General features: G+C 43.7%; 2 protein-coding genes and 1 long non-coding RNA gene across 7 annotated transcripts in view; 1 reads left to right on the forward strand and 2 right to left on the reverse strand.

The window, feature by feature from the left end:
* Positions 1-2704: 2704 nt before the first annotated feature.
* MRPL44 (mitochondrial ribosomal protein L44) lies at positions 2705-9174 on the reverse strand. Its single transcript, XM_073359888.2, has 4 exons — positions 8924-9174; positions 6743-7211; positions 4976-5154; positions 2705-4090 (listed from the first exon to the last, which is right to left on the reverse strand). The coding sequence occupies exons 1-4, from the start codon at positions 9097-9099 to the stop codon at positions 3919-3921; spliced, it is 996 nt and encodes a 331-aa protein (XP_073215989.1). The 5' UTR covers positions 9100-9174; the 3' UTR covers positions 2705-3918.
* On the forward strand, positions 9158-16318 carry LOC140917327 (uncharacterized). Of its 2 annotated transcripts, XR_012160791.1 has the most exons (4): positions 9158-9361; positions 10192-10260; positions 12427-12577; positions 13431-16318. It is a non-coding gene; the product is annotated as an uncharacterized LOC140917327 (long non-coding RNA). The 2 variants fall into 2 exon arrangements; XR_012160790.2 differs by lacking the exon at positions 10192-10260 and having other exon boundaries at positions 9164-9361; positions 13431-16317.
* MFF (mitochondrial fission factor) overlaps positions 12016-16336 on the reverse strand; it is a 34867-nt gene continuing 30546 nt past the window's right edge. For 2 of the 4 annotated variants that reach the window (XM_073359890.2, XM_073359891.2), the window contains exons 6-8: positions 15749-15811; positions 13449-13533; positions 12017-12905 (exon numbers count right to left, since the gene is read on the reverse strand). In XM_073359890.2, the coding sequence (XP_073215991.2) occupies positions 12774-12905; positions 13449-13533; positions 15749-15811 (280 nt within the window). In that variant the 3' untranslated portion in view covers positions 12017-12773. Of the gene's footprint in view, positions 12906-13448; positions 13534-15748; positions 15812-16336 lie in introns of all 4 variants that reach the window. The other 2 variants (XM_073359889.2, XM_073359892.2) reach the window with 2 other exon arrangements.

The following is a 16336-nucleotide window of genomic DNA, read 5'->3' on the forward strand; positions in this document are numbered from 1 at the left end:
TGCTTATTCCTGCACCCATGGAAGTCAACGGCAAAATTCCCACTGAATTCAGTGGAGCACAATCACTCCTGTAATCTCCATCTTCAGAGGAAATAAGCATTTTTATCAGACTCTGTAGACACTGACAAGGTTTTCTGAAAAAATGGTTTAAAGATATTTTCCGCTAGATATTTGTTATCGTCTGATTTCAGCAAAACACTTAAGCATGTGACTAATGTAAAGCATGTAAATTATCCCATTCCTATAAAGTGAAGCATTTAAGCACATGCTCATCCCACTAAAGTAAATATGTTAAGCACATGCTTAACTGCTTTGCTGAATTGGAGTCTCTCTCCGACTCTTAGAAGCTTAAAATTAAAAAGTATTTTCTTACCCGTAACCCTCTTTTCTGTCATCATATATCCACACTCTTCTCTGTTATGACAGGGTTATTTTGGGTGCTGAGCTATTAACCCACATAACACAGCATTGTAACATTAGACTGGAAAAGGGGAGAGGGAAATGTAATGCTTTTGCTTTGCAAACATTAGCTACATGTGAAGTAATACATAATGGGGAGGTGGGGGCTTAAGTTTTTATTAGCATGAATTTGGGATAGCTTTTACTAGTCCTGAGTTACTGAAAATGATGCCAAACTCGTGAAACCAATGATATCCTTAAAAATCCCCATCACTGGGTATTCTGTATATACCCTGGGTCCTACCCAACTCCTGTCTAAATGAATGGGAAGATTCCTATTAACCTGAATAGGAACTAGATTGGGCCCTATGAGTCCTACTGTCTCAGAGGAAAAGAAAAACATTTTGGAAACCTCAGTTACCTGAACAACCTTTCTAAAACTGTACCATTATTATGTCTAAAGTCCAATATCTCTGGATATTCCAGAGCTAGAAACCATAACCTGTTGGAAACTTAGGCATCCCCAGCTTTCCAATGGCATAAATCTTACGATATTAGTTCTCACCTTAAACCATCACTGGTCCAGGGCTGAAAATTGCCTCACCTACATCTCAGATCAGTGTAACTATTTTTCTGAAGAGTAAAGGAAACTTCACCAGGTTGTTTGAAAAAGACATACACATGGCAGTAACAGCCATATGATACTGTACGTTGCAAAGCCAATTGAAAAATTCTTGCTCTAATATCTTCATTTTGTTTCATTCCTTAAATCCTCTGCTTCCTTCCTTAATCTTCACTGTCTCCATTTCACTTCATCTGTTCCCTTCTGTCCCCAAACTACCCTTTACTCTTAAATCCAGGCTTCTGACTGGAGCAGTTCCACATACATATTACATGATAAATGCACCATTCATTTTCTCACCTGCACTCACCCCCCTAACTCATTTCTACTATGACATTCTAATTTTCTGAACTGCTAAGTAGCTTCATGCAGTTCTTTTTTAAAGCCAACCTGCTGGCAAAATGTTTTTTTTTTATACAAACATATATTAGTAGGCATATTAACCTTTTGGGGGTAAAAACACAGAGTCCTTTTAAACCAGGTGAAATCATTAACAGAAATACTTCACAACTGAAAAATAGAAGTATGAACTAGTTTCCTCTTCTCAGATGCTGTCTTCATCCATTCTGAATGTAGTGAGCATCACTGGAGTGTCTATTCTTTTTCAGGTTTCAGAGTAACAGCCATGTTAGTCTGTATTCGCAAAAAGAAAAGGAGTACTTGTGGCACCTTAGAGACTAACCAATCATGCTCAAATAAATTGGTTGTGGCACCTTAGAGACTAACCAATTTATTTGAGCATGATTGGTTAGTCTCTAAGGTGCCACAAGTACTCCTTTTCTTTTTATTCTTTTTCAATGGACCTCAAGTTTGTCATAGTAAGAACAGCATTTTATTTAGCTGTAATTTTTCAGAAAAACCTAAGGTAGGCAACCAGGCCTTCCTGAGCCCATTTCTTATTACTCTCATTTTATGCTATATTGACCATGATGCTGTGCATTTTAGTCATAAGCTATTTTTTCCACTTAAGTAAATTGCAGTATTAGAAGCAAGCAGAAAGACTACACTTATTTACTCAGAAGCGTTTCATATGTGCAGAGATTCATGTCAGATATTTGAATGAGGACACATTTGAACAATGACAGACTTGTGGCTTTCTTTGAATTGACTAACTAGGCTACAGTTTTATTATAACATACCTCAGGGCCAAACCTTCTTCTCTGAAGAACAGCTCTGGTCAGTAGGACTTGATGAGGGAAATCCGTAGATATTGTGGGATGGAATTCTCATGCCCAAGCCATAGAGCTGCTTCAGAGTCACTACTGCAATCTCAGGACGGTGGAGGATTTTATACCTGCTTTGCCACCGCTTCCCCACCCTACACTGGGGTTTTGGCCAGCAGATACATGTGGCTACTTCCCCCCACCCCCGTCAGGCAGCACACTCATAACTGCTCAAGTAGATGCACCTAATGAATGCATTTCTCAAGTACCCTCAGCATGGTATCAGGCAAGGGAGCCCAAGTGAACTATCCTCTGAATTTCCCACACATTCAGTCTCCCTCTACCATAACCACTATGCTGGTTCTCTCCTTTTCTCAGAGTTTCATGCATACATCAGATTTTGGCCATAAATGACCATTTTACCTGGAATAGAATCTTACTAGTGACAGAGATGAAAAGCTCCATATCACAAAACCAATCCTGAGTTATCTAGTCCTGCCTGACAGGAGTTAGGCTAAAATGAATTCCAGATGCAAATCTTTTATTCACATTGGAAATGTACAGATGCAAACTTTCAGAGATTCAATTGCACACAACAGATTTTGAATGTCAAACGGAAAAAAGTTATTTTCTGTATGATCAAGAGTACCCACTGCTAAGCCATCAGATTGTATTGAGCATGTAATGATATTGTAGCATCCTCATTAAAGCAGCTTTTTGAGACAAATGTTTTGAGTGTTAGAAAGGGGTGTGCAAAGGCAAATAGATTTTCATATAATCCAATAGCGTGCAGGCCTAGAAGCCTGTTCAGTCTGAGCTGTTCAAAAGAAGGGGTGAATTCTACTGGATGGGCAAAACAAAAAGTTAGTGAATACGAAGCACCAAGATCTTTTGTCAACCTAATAGTAGCAATCACCAGGCCAACAAGAACAGAAGGTACTCTCTTCATTTTTTTATATCATGTAGAAACGTAAGCTCTTTCCTCCCTGTCACTCCAAACACAATATTTTCTAATGAAGAATACATGCTCTTTCAGGGTCCAGAAACAAATGGCAACTGTCTATGGCAAATGAACAGTAAATTACAAATTAGCAAGCAAACTGTTGGTAAGGCCTTAACAGCATCAGTGTATGCAACTGATGTCAGAGCATATCCTTTATTCCGATCTGTGGTGATACTGATGAGGTGGATATAATATTTCATATGGATTTTACCACAACTCAAGGCCAACTGAAATCAGATGCAAGTCTCATGCTAATGTTACATTTTTAATTCAGTGCTGATTTGTTGTTAATACTCTCAAAACTGGTCCAGATACCTATACATAAAAGTTTTATTTCCTGTATGGAGACAGTTTGCTCAAAAATAAAAAAGTGATCAGTCACAGATTTTACAATACATTCTTAAGAGTTGTATGCTTGGATATATGGTCAAGTTCTTAGCCAAATAGTGGGAACTCAGTGGGGAAAACTCCCCTGTTTTGTTACTAACAAGAAATATCCCATTTTCCTCAGTTACTTTATAATAGGAAACATTTTGCAGAAAGAAAAATCACTTGAATCAAAATATTCAAGTTTGGAGAATTCTAAAAATATATGTGATGGCTGCAATTTTCAAAACATATCCTTTATACCAAAGAGCTGAATTGCTGAAGTTTGCTTTTCTGAAATGCATTTATACTTAGCATGGAGAACATGGCTTTTGTGGATAGGTAGAAGAAGTATGCTTAGTTGTCTAACTGCTGCTAATAGCCTTTTCTGCTCTCCATCCCTCTCTTGGTTTAGAGTAGTCCCACGGTTGTCTGTTCTCAGTGTATCCATACAGTTTCCGCAGTGCCACACGGGTAGCTTCCTCCTCTGCAGCTAACACTGTTTCACCAGGACCTTCAGCTATAAGCTTCTTATCACTGGGAGGGAAAAAAAAAAAAATCAAGTAAGTGTCCTCATGAGAAAACTGTGAACACCACTGTGCACCATTAATATATAATATGAGTCCTCTAACCAGCATTTCATATTTATTGGAAGGAAAACATTTAGATTATGGTGGTCTTTTGGGCAACTGTACATGAGTATATACTTGTTGATGGACACTCAGGTAAGAATTACACCGAATTTCTGAAGTACAACTGTGTTAACTCAGATTTACATTCCATTACCTATTGCCTGAACTATCCAATCTCCGTTAGAACTTTTTAAAAATATACAAGTACATCATTTGTGCATCATCTTGATACCCCTCTCTCTTTTCCTGGTAAACAATCATTTTGAAGTGTCTTGTCTTTACACAGTTCAGCAACAGATTTATTCAAAAACAGTTCAATTAGCAGAGAAACAATCTTCATGGCTACATAAATGAGGCCATGATTTAGCCTTAAATACTCTAAAGTAACCCTTGTACTTGGAGGGTTCTCTTGTCAATCCCACTTCCCTTTTGCATCCTCTGCCCATGCTACTGAAGCATGGAATGGTTTCATTCTTTTTCAAAGCTGTTCAACAATAATGTCTGCAAGAACCCTATTAAAATTTGCACCTGCACCCAATGTACTGCATGTGTCGATACTAGATTATAAACTCCTTGAGACGGGGGACTGTCTCTTTATGCATTTGTATGGGAATGAACATGTCAATCCTCAAACATTTATATAAAGTCCATTGCATAAATTGCATCTCTCTTCCAAAATTATTTTTACATGGCAACTTTAACAAGGGCAACTTGTAAAAAACAGACCATTTCCTTCCTCCCTCCCCCCAAAACTGGAATCCGTTTGACTTCAGATGAAAGTTTTACTAACCAGTACAATCCAACAAAGTACAGTGGTAGAACTGTACTGGCTCCTGACTGCCTGGTAAGTCTTGGTTCTGGAGCAGATATATTCCTCTTGGCCAATTCCTCCACTAGCAAACCCATTGGGTTTATAACATCCCAGATCTCAAAAAGGTCTTTTCCAATCAGTTGAGGAATTAAGAAGTCCTGAACAAAAACATTACAATTAACAGAAAGGAAGGGGAGTGAATGCTCTGGTGCTTTATAAGTACTAACTAACTATAGAGTTATGTGGTAGAAAATCCAATACAGAAATGTTGCAGTACAAGATATTTTGAATGAAATTCGCGATCCCGTAAACAATGAGACAGAATTGTCTAAATAGGAAGGAAGCTGTTCTCCATTAATAGTTGCTTTTTCCTACAGACATATCTGAATGTCATACAGCAGAAGTAACATGGTTTTAAGTTGTTTCATATTATGTCTCTTAGCTGACATTTCTCTGATACAAAATTAGAAGTAAATGGCATAAACTGGAAGGATAGCAACTGCTAAAATGACTTCCCTCTCACAATATATTTTAATACGAAACCTTTTGATGTTTGATTCCAGGGAGACTCTTAACAAATCTCTGAATTGATCTGACTTTCTATGCATAATGTTAAGAAATTGCAGTGTTTTTCTGGAACAGTTTCATGACTGTACTAACCATCAAATAACTGTTTAAAAAGTTATACTGCAGCCACTGATTCAGCCATAAAATATCTAACAAATCAGGCCAAAAGTAAACAGTGCTACTCAAATAAATAATAGGCTACTATTCCTTGAAAAGTAGAGGTTGACTTAGGTAAAGTGGAATCATAGGACTGGAAGGGACCTCTCTAGGTCATCTAGTTCAGTCCCCTGCACCATGGCAGGACTATGTATTAGCTAGACCATCCCTCACAGGTGTTTGTCTATTCTGCTTTTAAAAATCTTCAATGATGGAGATTCCACACCCTGCGTAGGCAATTTATTCCAGTGCTTAACCATCCCGACAGTTAGAAAGATTTTCCCAATGTCCAACCTAAACTGCTGCAATTTAAGCCCACTGCTTCTTTTCCTATCCTCAGAGGTTAAGGAGAACAATTTTTCTCCTTGTAACAACCTTTTATGTACTTGAATACTTATGTCCCCTCTGTCTTCTCTTCTCCAGACTAAACAAACAGTTTTTTCAATCTTCCCTCGTAGGTCATGTTTTCTAGACCTTTAATTGTTTTTGTTGTTCTTCTCTGGACTTTCTCCAATTTGTCCACATCTTTCCTGAAATGTGGTGCCCAGAACTGGACACAGTACTTCAGTTGAGGGCCTAATCAGCGTGGAGTAGAACAGAAGAATTACTTATCATGTCTTGCTTACAAAATTCCTGCTAATACATCCTAGAATGCCGTTTGCTTTTTTTTTTTTTTTTTTCCCCCACAAGTGTTAAGCTGTTGACTCATATTTGTCTTATAATCCACTATGACCCCCAGATCCCTTTCTGCAGTACTCTTTCTTAGGCAGTCATTTCCCGTTTTGTATGTGCGCAACTGATGGTTCCATCCTAAGTGGAATATATCTCCTAGCTCTTGCATATATGCACATCAGTTAGACCTGAATGCGGGAAATAAGTTTGTAGGGGGTCTGGCCTCTGCCAGCAGTCAGGGATAAGATACTATTTATTTATTTTTGGTCTTATAATTTGAGACTGGGATCGCTACAGCCTTAGAGAGGTGCCAAAGAAATAAAAATAATAACTGTAACTGCTAGTACTTACTCTGATAAATATCCCTGTTTTCTGATGCCCACTGCTTTCAAACAATGCTCCTATTACAGCAAAGAAAGTCTTCTGCAGCACACTGGGTGGAACAGGAAACTCTGCACAAAGCGTTAAATCCTGTATGGATAGGTTTCTGGCCACATAAGACACAAGTTCCTGGCTCGTGAGAAAATCAACGAGGGCTCGTATCCCTTCAGAGGGCATCTTTGGATAAGCATCTTCAAAACAGTGAGTGAGGTAAGAGCGTGAAAGAGATACCCCTTGTTCAGAAAGTTTGTGATTATCCTGGAGATTGAGGGCAACCGCTTCTTTGTCTAGCCCAAGTTCTTGGCGTCTGGTCTCCTCACTTTTAATATAACAGGAATTAACAAATGCAGTTTTGAGGAGGTCCAAGGAAAAGGTTTCATGTAGTCGGTGGCTAAAAGCCTGTATCTCTGCATGGTAATCCCAGTTAGGCTTCTCTGAACTACAAACATACAAGAGAGAATTAACTCAAGAGTAGAACTGAACTTCCAGACAGAGTGTCATCTGTTCCACTAAACAGCTTAGATATGAAACCATTTATTAAAAGGAAATGTAAAAATAAACAGAGTATTTCAGACATCTTCAAGTCAGCTTATTGCTAGAGCCCTTCAAATCCGTGGATATCTGCATCCGGACAGTTTTTGTGGATCGTGGATTGGATGCGGATACAAATTTTGTATCCAGGCAAGGGTCAAAATATAGCATCTCAAAGGGAAGGAGTTGTCTGCAGCTTATAGCCTATGAGGCCGCTGTCCCTTAACCTGCCCTTCCTCCTTCTTCTCCTTTTGACAGATGCCATGTAGGGTTGCCAGCACCCCCTCCCACCAGATCACATGCCCCCAAATATTATTATTTGTTGTTTGCATTACTGTACTCTCTAGGAGCCCTAGTCCTGGATTAGGACCCTGTTGTGCGCTAGGCCCTGTACAAACACAGAACAAAAAGACAGTCACTGCCCCAGACAGCTTATAATTTAAGTAAAAGATAAGAAATGATGAATGGATACAGAGAGGAAAATAAAAGGAAACAATGAGACCATATGCCTCAGCAGCATAGGTCAGGGGAGGCCAAACCCCATCTTGAGAGCTACATGCAGCTCTCTTACAGTTATAGTGCATCTCACGGAGCCCCCCACAAGCCCCCATTCTCCACCTACCAGACTGGGGTGAGGGTGGGGACACACAGACTCAGGGCTTCTGCCCCACAGGGGGGTGGGGGGGCAAGGGAAGTGGTGGTCTTAGGGCTTCAGACCTGGGGGGTGCACTTGCCAGGGCTCAGAGCTTCAGCAAGAGCAGGGCTGATGCCCCAACCCTTGGCAGGCCCCTCCTGTGTGGTTGACGCCCCGAGCCTCTGTAAGCACGGAGCCCGTCTCTTGAACTTTTGAAGATTGTCATCCGCAGCTCAGAGGGTCAGTACATTTGGCCCCCGCTGCCATAGGCCATAGTGTCAGCACACCAGCACTCTAAATAGGGTCAAGTTTTTTGTTGGCATTATGCAAAAAGAGCCAGTGAGGGAGGGTTTTGAAGGAGGAGAATGAGAGCCCCCATGCACCTTGTCTGCACTAAAACTGAGCTGCCGGGGGGGGGTGCTACTGTAATAGCGACAATAAATAACAATGTGAAGGAGGACTTGTGGCACCCTAGAGACTAACACATTTATTTGAGCATAAGCTTGCGTGAGCTATAGCTAAGCTGTAGCTCACGCAAGCTTATGCTCAAATAAATGTTAGTCTCTAGGGTGCCACAAGTCCTCCTTTTCTTTTTGCGAATACAGACTAACACGGCTGCTACGCTGAAAAATAACAGGGTGGGTCTGGGCCAGGCGCTTCCGCGCCCTGTGCTGGGTCCCGCTGGGGCGCGGGGGACGCGGGGTCTAGCAAGAGGAGAGATGGTGATAACGCTCCAGTACGGGGGGTGGGGTGAAGGGATGCACAGACCCGGGACGGCCTAGCATGGGCCTACCAATGACCTTCCTCCACCTACGCCCGGACTCGGGGTCCAGGAGAGGGGGAGCTGGGGGCAGAAGCGGGAAGGGGCAACCAGCGCAGACGGGGGAAGGAAAAGCGGAGCGACCGGCAAGGAGGCGGGGAAGGAGCGGGGCCCCCAGCACGGGGCGGCAGGGCCGGGGAGACCGAACCCGGGACCCGGCTCTTACCGGCGGGTAGCGGGCGCCCGCAGCCGCTGCTGCTCCAGGTAGGCGCAGAGCCAGAACTTTTTGCCCCGGCGCTGCTGTTGCTGGAGGCCGAGGGCGCCCCGCCCGGCGCCGCCGGCAGCGGCCAGGAGGCGGCGAGGCGCCCGCAGCAACAGCCCCCGCAGCAGCCCCGTCGCCATAGCGGCTCGGCGCGGACTGGGAAGAGGAAGGAGCTCGCCAGCAGCCCGGCCGCGGGAAACAGCCCTCGGCCCTTCAGTTCCGGGGAGAAACGTTCCGGCCGCGCCTCAGCGCGTGACCCGCCCGAGACAGGGCGGCTCTGGGGACTTCAACTCCCAGCAGGCGCTGCTCCAGCCACAGCCCCCCCCGACGCCCACCGCGTGCCGGGAGCTGTGGGGCTCTGGGCCCACCTCTCCCCTGCAAGGGCGCCCGGGTCGGCAAGTTGTAAGTTTGACATCGGAAAGATGCGATGCGGCCAGGCCTCCAGGAGGGCCAGGGGCTCGGGTTATGCCGGTCCCTCCCCCGCTTTGCAGGCCCAGACTCCCCGGGCACGGCCCCGGCCCCGGCCGCGTTCCTGCCTTAGTGCCCCACGGTCACTCACAGCCCAGGGAAGAGGAGGGACCCGCCCCTGCCCTGCCTAACAGCTGCCTGGGCTCCGGCCTGGGCACGTGGGCGCTGCTCTGACCCCGGCTTAAGGTTGCCAGCGTTCCAGGATTGTCCTAGAACCTCCAGGCATGAAAGCTTAGGGCATGTGATGAATCCTCCAAGAATACATCCAACCATAATTGGCAACCCAGGCTCAGGCCAGAAAGCAGCAGTGCTGCCTGCTCCCAGCCCCCAGCAGTCTTGCAGTTGCTGCATTAATGCAAAGAGCGGCACAGCACCCAGCTAACTCTTCTCAGGCGCTCTAAGGCACTCACCCCTGTCCTAGATAAATAGAGTGCACCCAGCGAAGGGCTGCGATCTCATCCCACCCTCTCTCAGCTGATCATACGTATGTTAAGGATAAAGACTGGTGGGGTTGGCCAGGCTTTTTAAATAACTAAAAATAAACGCACACACTAGGCAATTGCTTGTAGCACAATGTGGGCAAAACCCAAAGGGTGAGCATGAGAGTGGGGTGGTGGCAGTGGTGAGCTGGAGCTGGTTTGTGCAAACTGGTGGTTAAATTTTGAACCAGTTTTAGAACCGGTTGTTAAAAATTGTTAACGCTCCCTGGGCTCCCCGCAGGGGAGGTTCCCCCAACCCCTCCCCCGCCTTTCCCCCTCTCGCAGGGACTCAGTGTGCCGCGCTGCCGGCGCTCTGGACCACTCCTGGGCAGCTCTGCAGCTCCTGCCCGCATGGTAAGGGACCATGGTTTGAAGGGCATGGTAAGGGGGTGGGGCTGCAAGCTCCAGCGTGCTGCACGGCATCCATACACAGTGCCCTGAGCAGCATAGTAAGGGGCCTGGACCGGGGCTGGGAGAAGGGGTTGGGTAAGGGGCAGGGAGCTGTTGGAGGGGACAGAGGTTCTGGGGGGGCAGTCAGGGAACGGGGGGGGGGTTGGGTAGGCATGGGAGTTCCGGGGGGTCTGTTGGGTAGGGCCGGAGCAACCACTAGGTGGACTAGGCAGCTGCCTAGGGCGCCAAGTGGGTGGGAGCGCCAAAAAGCAGTGTTCCTCCCCAATTTTTTTTAAACAGCGGAGCATAAGGCTGCCGCTGCTCCCCACCTCCCATCTCCAGAGGGGCCGCCCGCAGCACGGCCAATCCTTCCCCCAGGGGAGCAGCCGGCGGCAGAGCGGGGAAGGGGAGGGTCTAGCACGAGCAGCTGTGCCTTCTTCCCTGCGCCGGGGGGGCTGAGCCGAGCTCCCTGCCGCTCCCGGGACTCTCAGTGGCGGCTACTGCTGCCAACCCAGAGCTCCGGGGAGCCCAGCTCTGGCGGGCTGGCTGCCTGCGCCGCCACTGAGAGCCCCGGGGGCAGCAGGGAGCCTGGCTCGGTCCCACAGTGCGGGGAAGAAGGCACAGCTGCGCTCTGCTCTTTGAGCGGAGAAGCAGGGTGTCTACTCCGTCTGCAAGGTACCTAGCCGGGCCGCAGGGAGCCGCACAGGCCCACGGAGCGCTGCGGGGTGGGCAGGTCCAGTCCCTGTCCTGGGGAATGGTGTATGTGGGAGCAACCCGGGCAACCCCTGCCAGCCAGTGCCACCCCCTCCAACACCCACCGACCAGCTACCTTCTCCCCTGTGCGCCCCCCGCCCCAACAACCCACCCTGTCCTGCCACTTTTGCCTCTGGGCAACCTTCACCCGGCAACCCCCACCCGCCATCTCCCTCCTGCCCACTCCTCTCTTGTGCAAACCCCTCCCTGCCACCTTCACCCCCCTGGGCACATACACACCCCCACTTGCCAGCTCCTTGCAACAACCCCCTCCTGCCCACTTCTCCCTTGTGCCACTCCCTCCCTGCCACTGCACCCCCTGCATCGAGCCCCGTTTGCCTCTGTGCAATCTCCTCCCTGCCACTACACCCCCATGCCCTCCACCTCTTGGCACATCCCTTAAATCAGAATTTTTTATAGGGAACCAGTTAAGATTTTGGCAGCTCATCACTGTGTGGTGGTGAATATATAACATTCAACACAAAATAGGACACCTGCTTCCAACGAGAAGTTACTGACCGCTAATATTTTGCCTTTAATACAACCCCTACAGATTTTCTTCCTTTGCCTTTTAGAAAATTCTTTGGCTGCCTTTTAAATTTAAATATAATTGATTTAAAATTTAAGAAATAAAAAGAACATGCTGAATCTCAGTAAGTTTCCAAATTGGATGTTATGAATAGCAAATTCAATAAACTTCCGTTTCTACCTATGAGAGAGGTAGAGGATATATCTATGAGGACACTCAACATCTCTTGTTTTACATAATGAAATGGATAAGTAGTTGAGGGACAGCGATTCTGGAAATGATGCTTGGCTAGAGGAAGTGAATAGGAAGCATATTTAGCATTTTGAAGGAAGAATAAGTTTTTGTCTGAAAATACAGGATTCCTGCACATTTGAATGAAATAGTGTTTAAGAATTCCCAAGATAAGAAAGGTAATGAAAACCTTTTAAAAACTTACATTAAATTCTGTGTTGGTTTGACATATTTATTAAATACACTACATTGGTACCTTATATTTCATAATCTTTAGATCACTCACAGACAGACTTGCTTAAAAATGTCTTTTATAGAAAAACATCTGCAAAATTAAAGCTAAAATATGAAAATACATATTACACACACCTCTGGATAATCTGCTGAATCATGTTAGCAAAGAATGCCTTTCATTCAATCTGTACATGTGAATAACGGGACATATTAATGAACTAAGGTGTTTTTTGTTGTTGTTTTTTTTTAAGTCTGGCACACAGCTGTAACTAGTTTAGCTAAAGGAAAACTAGGGCAATAATGTTTAACCATAAAATTACTGCATCTAACAAGAGAACAACAATAAAAAAACCTCATACTTGTGTTACATACTTTGTTTACAGATACTTTTCTTTTCCAAATCCATTCTCTTCCTACCACAAGAGAGACAATGATTATTTCTGCAGGTCACTATCCTTACATAGCAGAGAAGCAAATTCCTTTCCAAAATGAGTCTGTCAATATTTACATTGAGACATGCAAAGGGACGATACTGTAAGTATGTTAGTACAAACTGATAAAAATAAATATTACTGAGCAACAGAATGTCCCTTTAACACTGTAACTCTACAGCCTTTTTCTGTGGCAGAAGTTCTCAGTGCATGGATTATAAAACAGCATACAATTTAGAGACAAAAGATTTTGAAAATTCTTTCTATTTCCAGCTATTAAATCTTTTGGAGAGCTGTGTCTAGCGCCGAAACCATAGCCAGCTATTGAGTAGCCAGAAAGCTACAGTAATTGAGTACATGATCATTTCTCTTTTAGCACGCTCTTTGTTTTCTTCTTCCAGAAGCTGTAGACGGCGATTAAGTTTGATTATCTAAAAAAAGAAAGTCTGCTTTAATGCCTGGTATAAGACTGCTAGATTCTCTAAAGAATATATAAGAAGTATGTACAATGCATTATTCTTAAAGATTAGATGGCACAACCTCAGTGTTTAGGAGGTTCATTGACTGAGGACAACATTTTCCAGTTTTTAAGTCCTTTATTAGGGAAATAACTCACATTGATCTTGTAGAAAGCTGGATCCCCCTCCTCTTAACTGTTATATAGTCATGCTATATTTAACTCTTGTCTTCTTTCCTAAATCCGTCAGTCAATCCTTCAAGGCCATTATACACCATATTTGTTTTTCTTCTCTGGATTCCTTTGTGTTTGACAACATCCCTCTGACACTGAGATGCCCAGAATAATAGAGTATTCTAGGTGCGCCAGTGAATAGAGATGACCAATTACCATAGATGTGATGTCTGAGAGATATTCTGCCTTTGCAAATTATAGTGCAATCACGTATCTAACCTGTTCACCCATTTTCAGCTCTAAATCTTTTTCTTTATCTCACCAGGAAGCATATTTTAGATACCTGTCTTCTTAAGGAAGCAGCATCCACAACTGACATGTCATCTGGAGTTCCCTCAAGTGTTGCGTCCAAGTTTGAAAGACCGTACCTATCAGAAGGGGGGAAAAAAAGTTTAGCTGCTCTACATGTTGCGTGAAGAGTAATTGGTACAATATTTGACATTCTCTATAACAAACAGGAATTTTCAGAAAAAAAGGTCTTTTTCAACTTTTAAAAAATCATCTGATGCTTTAGGGCCCTAATTCATGAAAACACTTAGACCCGGGCTCATGTCCCGTTTACTTTAATGTTTGCATGTGCTTAAGTGCTTGGCTGAATTGGGGCTTTAATGCTTTCCAGGACTAAGTGTTTTTGTAGATGCTCCACAAAACAAAGAGCTTTTGGAAGTAATCTGTATTGTGGTTTGGACCATAAGGTAAATCTCTCAGAATTGCTTGATCTAATATTGAAACCTGCAAAGAGCTTGAGCCAAAACCCCAAAAATATAGTTGAGACATTTAACAGATCTGACAAATCAGATATTGAAATCTGACATGAAGTTTCAACAGATATATATGATATTCAAACTAAATGCTAATTTTGACAAAAAAACAAAAACAAAAAAACCCCCCACAACTTGAGAAAGTGTATTTGCTTAGAACAGGTGTTCTCAAATTTCACTGCACCACAACCCCCTTCTGAGAAAAAAAAATTGTTACATGACCCCAGGAGGGGGACCGAAGCCTGAGCCTGCCAAAGCCTGACCCCGGGCTGGGAGGTGGGGTGTCAAAACTGAAGCCCAAGGGCTTCAGCCTCAGACAAGGGGCCTGTAACCTAATCCCTGCCACGCAGGGCTGAAGCACTCTGGGGTCCCGACCCAGAGTTTGAGAACCGCTGGTTTAGAAACTTTGCAAGCAAAGAAAAGCCACTATCCCTGAGTTCATAATCCAACAAAGAGCCTTCTAGAGAAGAGTTCAGAAATAAATCATTTTTATATAATTCTGAAGGAGCTGGAAGAGAAGAGAGTATTTTATCCCAGGGAGCTAATAATAATCTCCCCCAAATTGACATCTGTTGAGGCTGGAGCTCTTGATACGCTTAGCTCTCAGGCAGAGACTAGGAAGCTATTAAAGCCCTTGCCAATGAGTTCTGAATCACTGCCACTGAATTTCATAAACCCTTAGGGTACATTTACACTGCACACTTCTTGCAGCAGCGTTTAGAGTACATATACTGCATGCCTTCCCAGCATGAGTATAAGAAAAAAAGGATAGATGATGAGGCACTGTTTACACAAGTAAAGACTCACCTGAACCTTGTGGGTGTGTATCCTTCCAGGCTTTCTACATGCTCAAGCAGTACCATCCCCATCTGCACTGCTATTTTTAGCAGTGTAGCATCCCTCTGTCTCCCCACTGTCGGAGCCTTTCCCTACCGGAGGGAAAGGCTCTGGCAGTGGAAAGACAGCTCCCCACTGCCGCAATCTGCTATACTGGCAGAGCCAGAAATCACTCTCAATTATGAAAGCTATAAATTCCCAAGTCAACCCAGAAGAAGGATCTGTATGGATCCAGACTTGGAGATCTGTTGAGGGTTATTCTTAATAGACCAATTTTTCTTATTTTAAAATGCTAATGTTTAGATAACAGAAAAAGGAGTTACCACCCCTACTCAGCTTTTAAAAATCTTTATAACTTTTGTATATTCAGGATGTTTACTTTGGGGAGATGGCAGGGGTGGTAAAGAGTGGGAGGTGGAAGGAAGTGAAATTTACATAATATGCAGAAAGAAAGATTTCTCATAGTTTTAGCCATCAAATCATAAATCAGGTTTTTACCCACTTACTCTGAAATGACACACATCTAACAGAAAAATGGATATGGGAAACCCCATGCAAAACAATAAGGCACATTATTGAAAACGTCTACATTTTACTGTTTATACACACTTTAGATATTAGTTGGCTTCACACCACTTTATTTACTTCCCTCAGAGAAAAGCAGAGGTCAGAGGCCCAATGGAAGTACTACCACATGTGCTTCTATCATAGATTAAAAGCTTCAATTGACAAATTGAAACTAAATTCTAAAGCTGACAACATATTTTAAGGACCTGAACCTTAATGAGAGCTTTGCTAATGACAGTGATAGGCATACAGTCATGCCCCACAGAACCTCTCTCTATGCAGAAAGGATGTTGATCAAATGTTATGTTCAGCATAGGTGTCCCCAAAACTATTTTGGGATTCAGTAATCAAAAACAATTAAGTCATGAAATTTTAAAGCCTAAAATAGTGCACCCTGACTAAAAAGAAATAAGTTTACCTGGTGTTTTCATGATGAGGGTTAGAGGAAGTGGCAGCAGCTGACCCACCTCGTAACACAGGCCTACGGCAGGTTATTGCAGATAGGAGGCACAAGACAGAAGCAGGAAACAGCATAAACACAGAGAAAAGATAAAACAAAAGAAACAAGGACAAAGAAATGTCAAAATATTTTCCATTATATTGTATGGTATTTCAATACAATATAATATCTAGTTAATATCGTGTTGTAAACTGTATTTTTGAAATACCCCATATAATATTCTTTTTATTTAATATAGCACTAACAATAAAAGTATGCAGCTATTGTAACAACCTAGTCATTCTTGATGGAAAAGACTGATTTATGGGAATATATGCTGTTGAGATACAAGTCTGTGAATAAGAGCTCTCGAGATTGTTTTTCATTATTAGCATTTAAAAAGCCTATCTCAGCTCCTCCTCTTCTCCCCTTCACTTACTGTCTTTCTTCCAATTTTTTTTTTTAACTCTTTCCTTTCTGTCCTCTTCGGATCCATCTCAGCAGAAAAAGAAGAGCCAAGACTTCCCAGGTTGCTACAATTGTGTCTAGTATGCTCATGGCTGCTGA

The sequence above is a fragment of the Lepidochelys kempii genome, chromosome 9 (assembly GCF_965140285.1).
Source record: "Lepidochelys kempii isolate rLepKem1 chromosome 9, rLepKem1.hap1, whole genome shotgun sequence".
NCBI lineage: Eukaryota > Metazoa > Chordata > Testudines > Cheloniidae > Lepidochelys > Lepidochelys kempii.

Coding starts and splice junctions, on each gene's coding strand:
- MRPL44 (XM_073359888.2), bottom strand. CDS start 9,099: ATGGCGACGGGGCTGCTGCGGGGGCTGTTGCTGCGGGCGCCTCGCCGC. Junction 7,212..8,923: donor CGGGCGCCCGCTACCCGCCG/GTAAGAGCCGGG, acceptor GTATGTTTGTAG/TTCAGAGAAGCCTAACTGGG. Junction 5,155..6,742: donor AAACAGGGATATTTATCAGA/GTAAGTACTAGC, acceptor GTTTTTGTTCAG/GACTTCTTAATTCCTCAACT.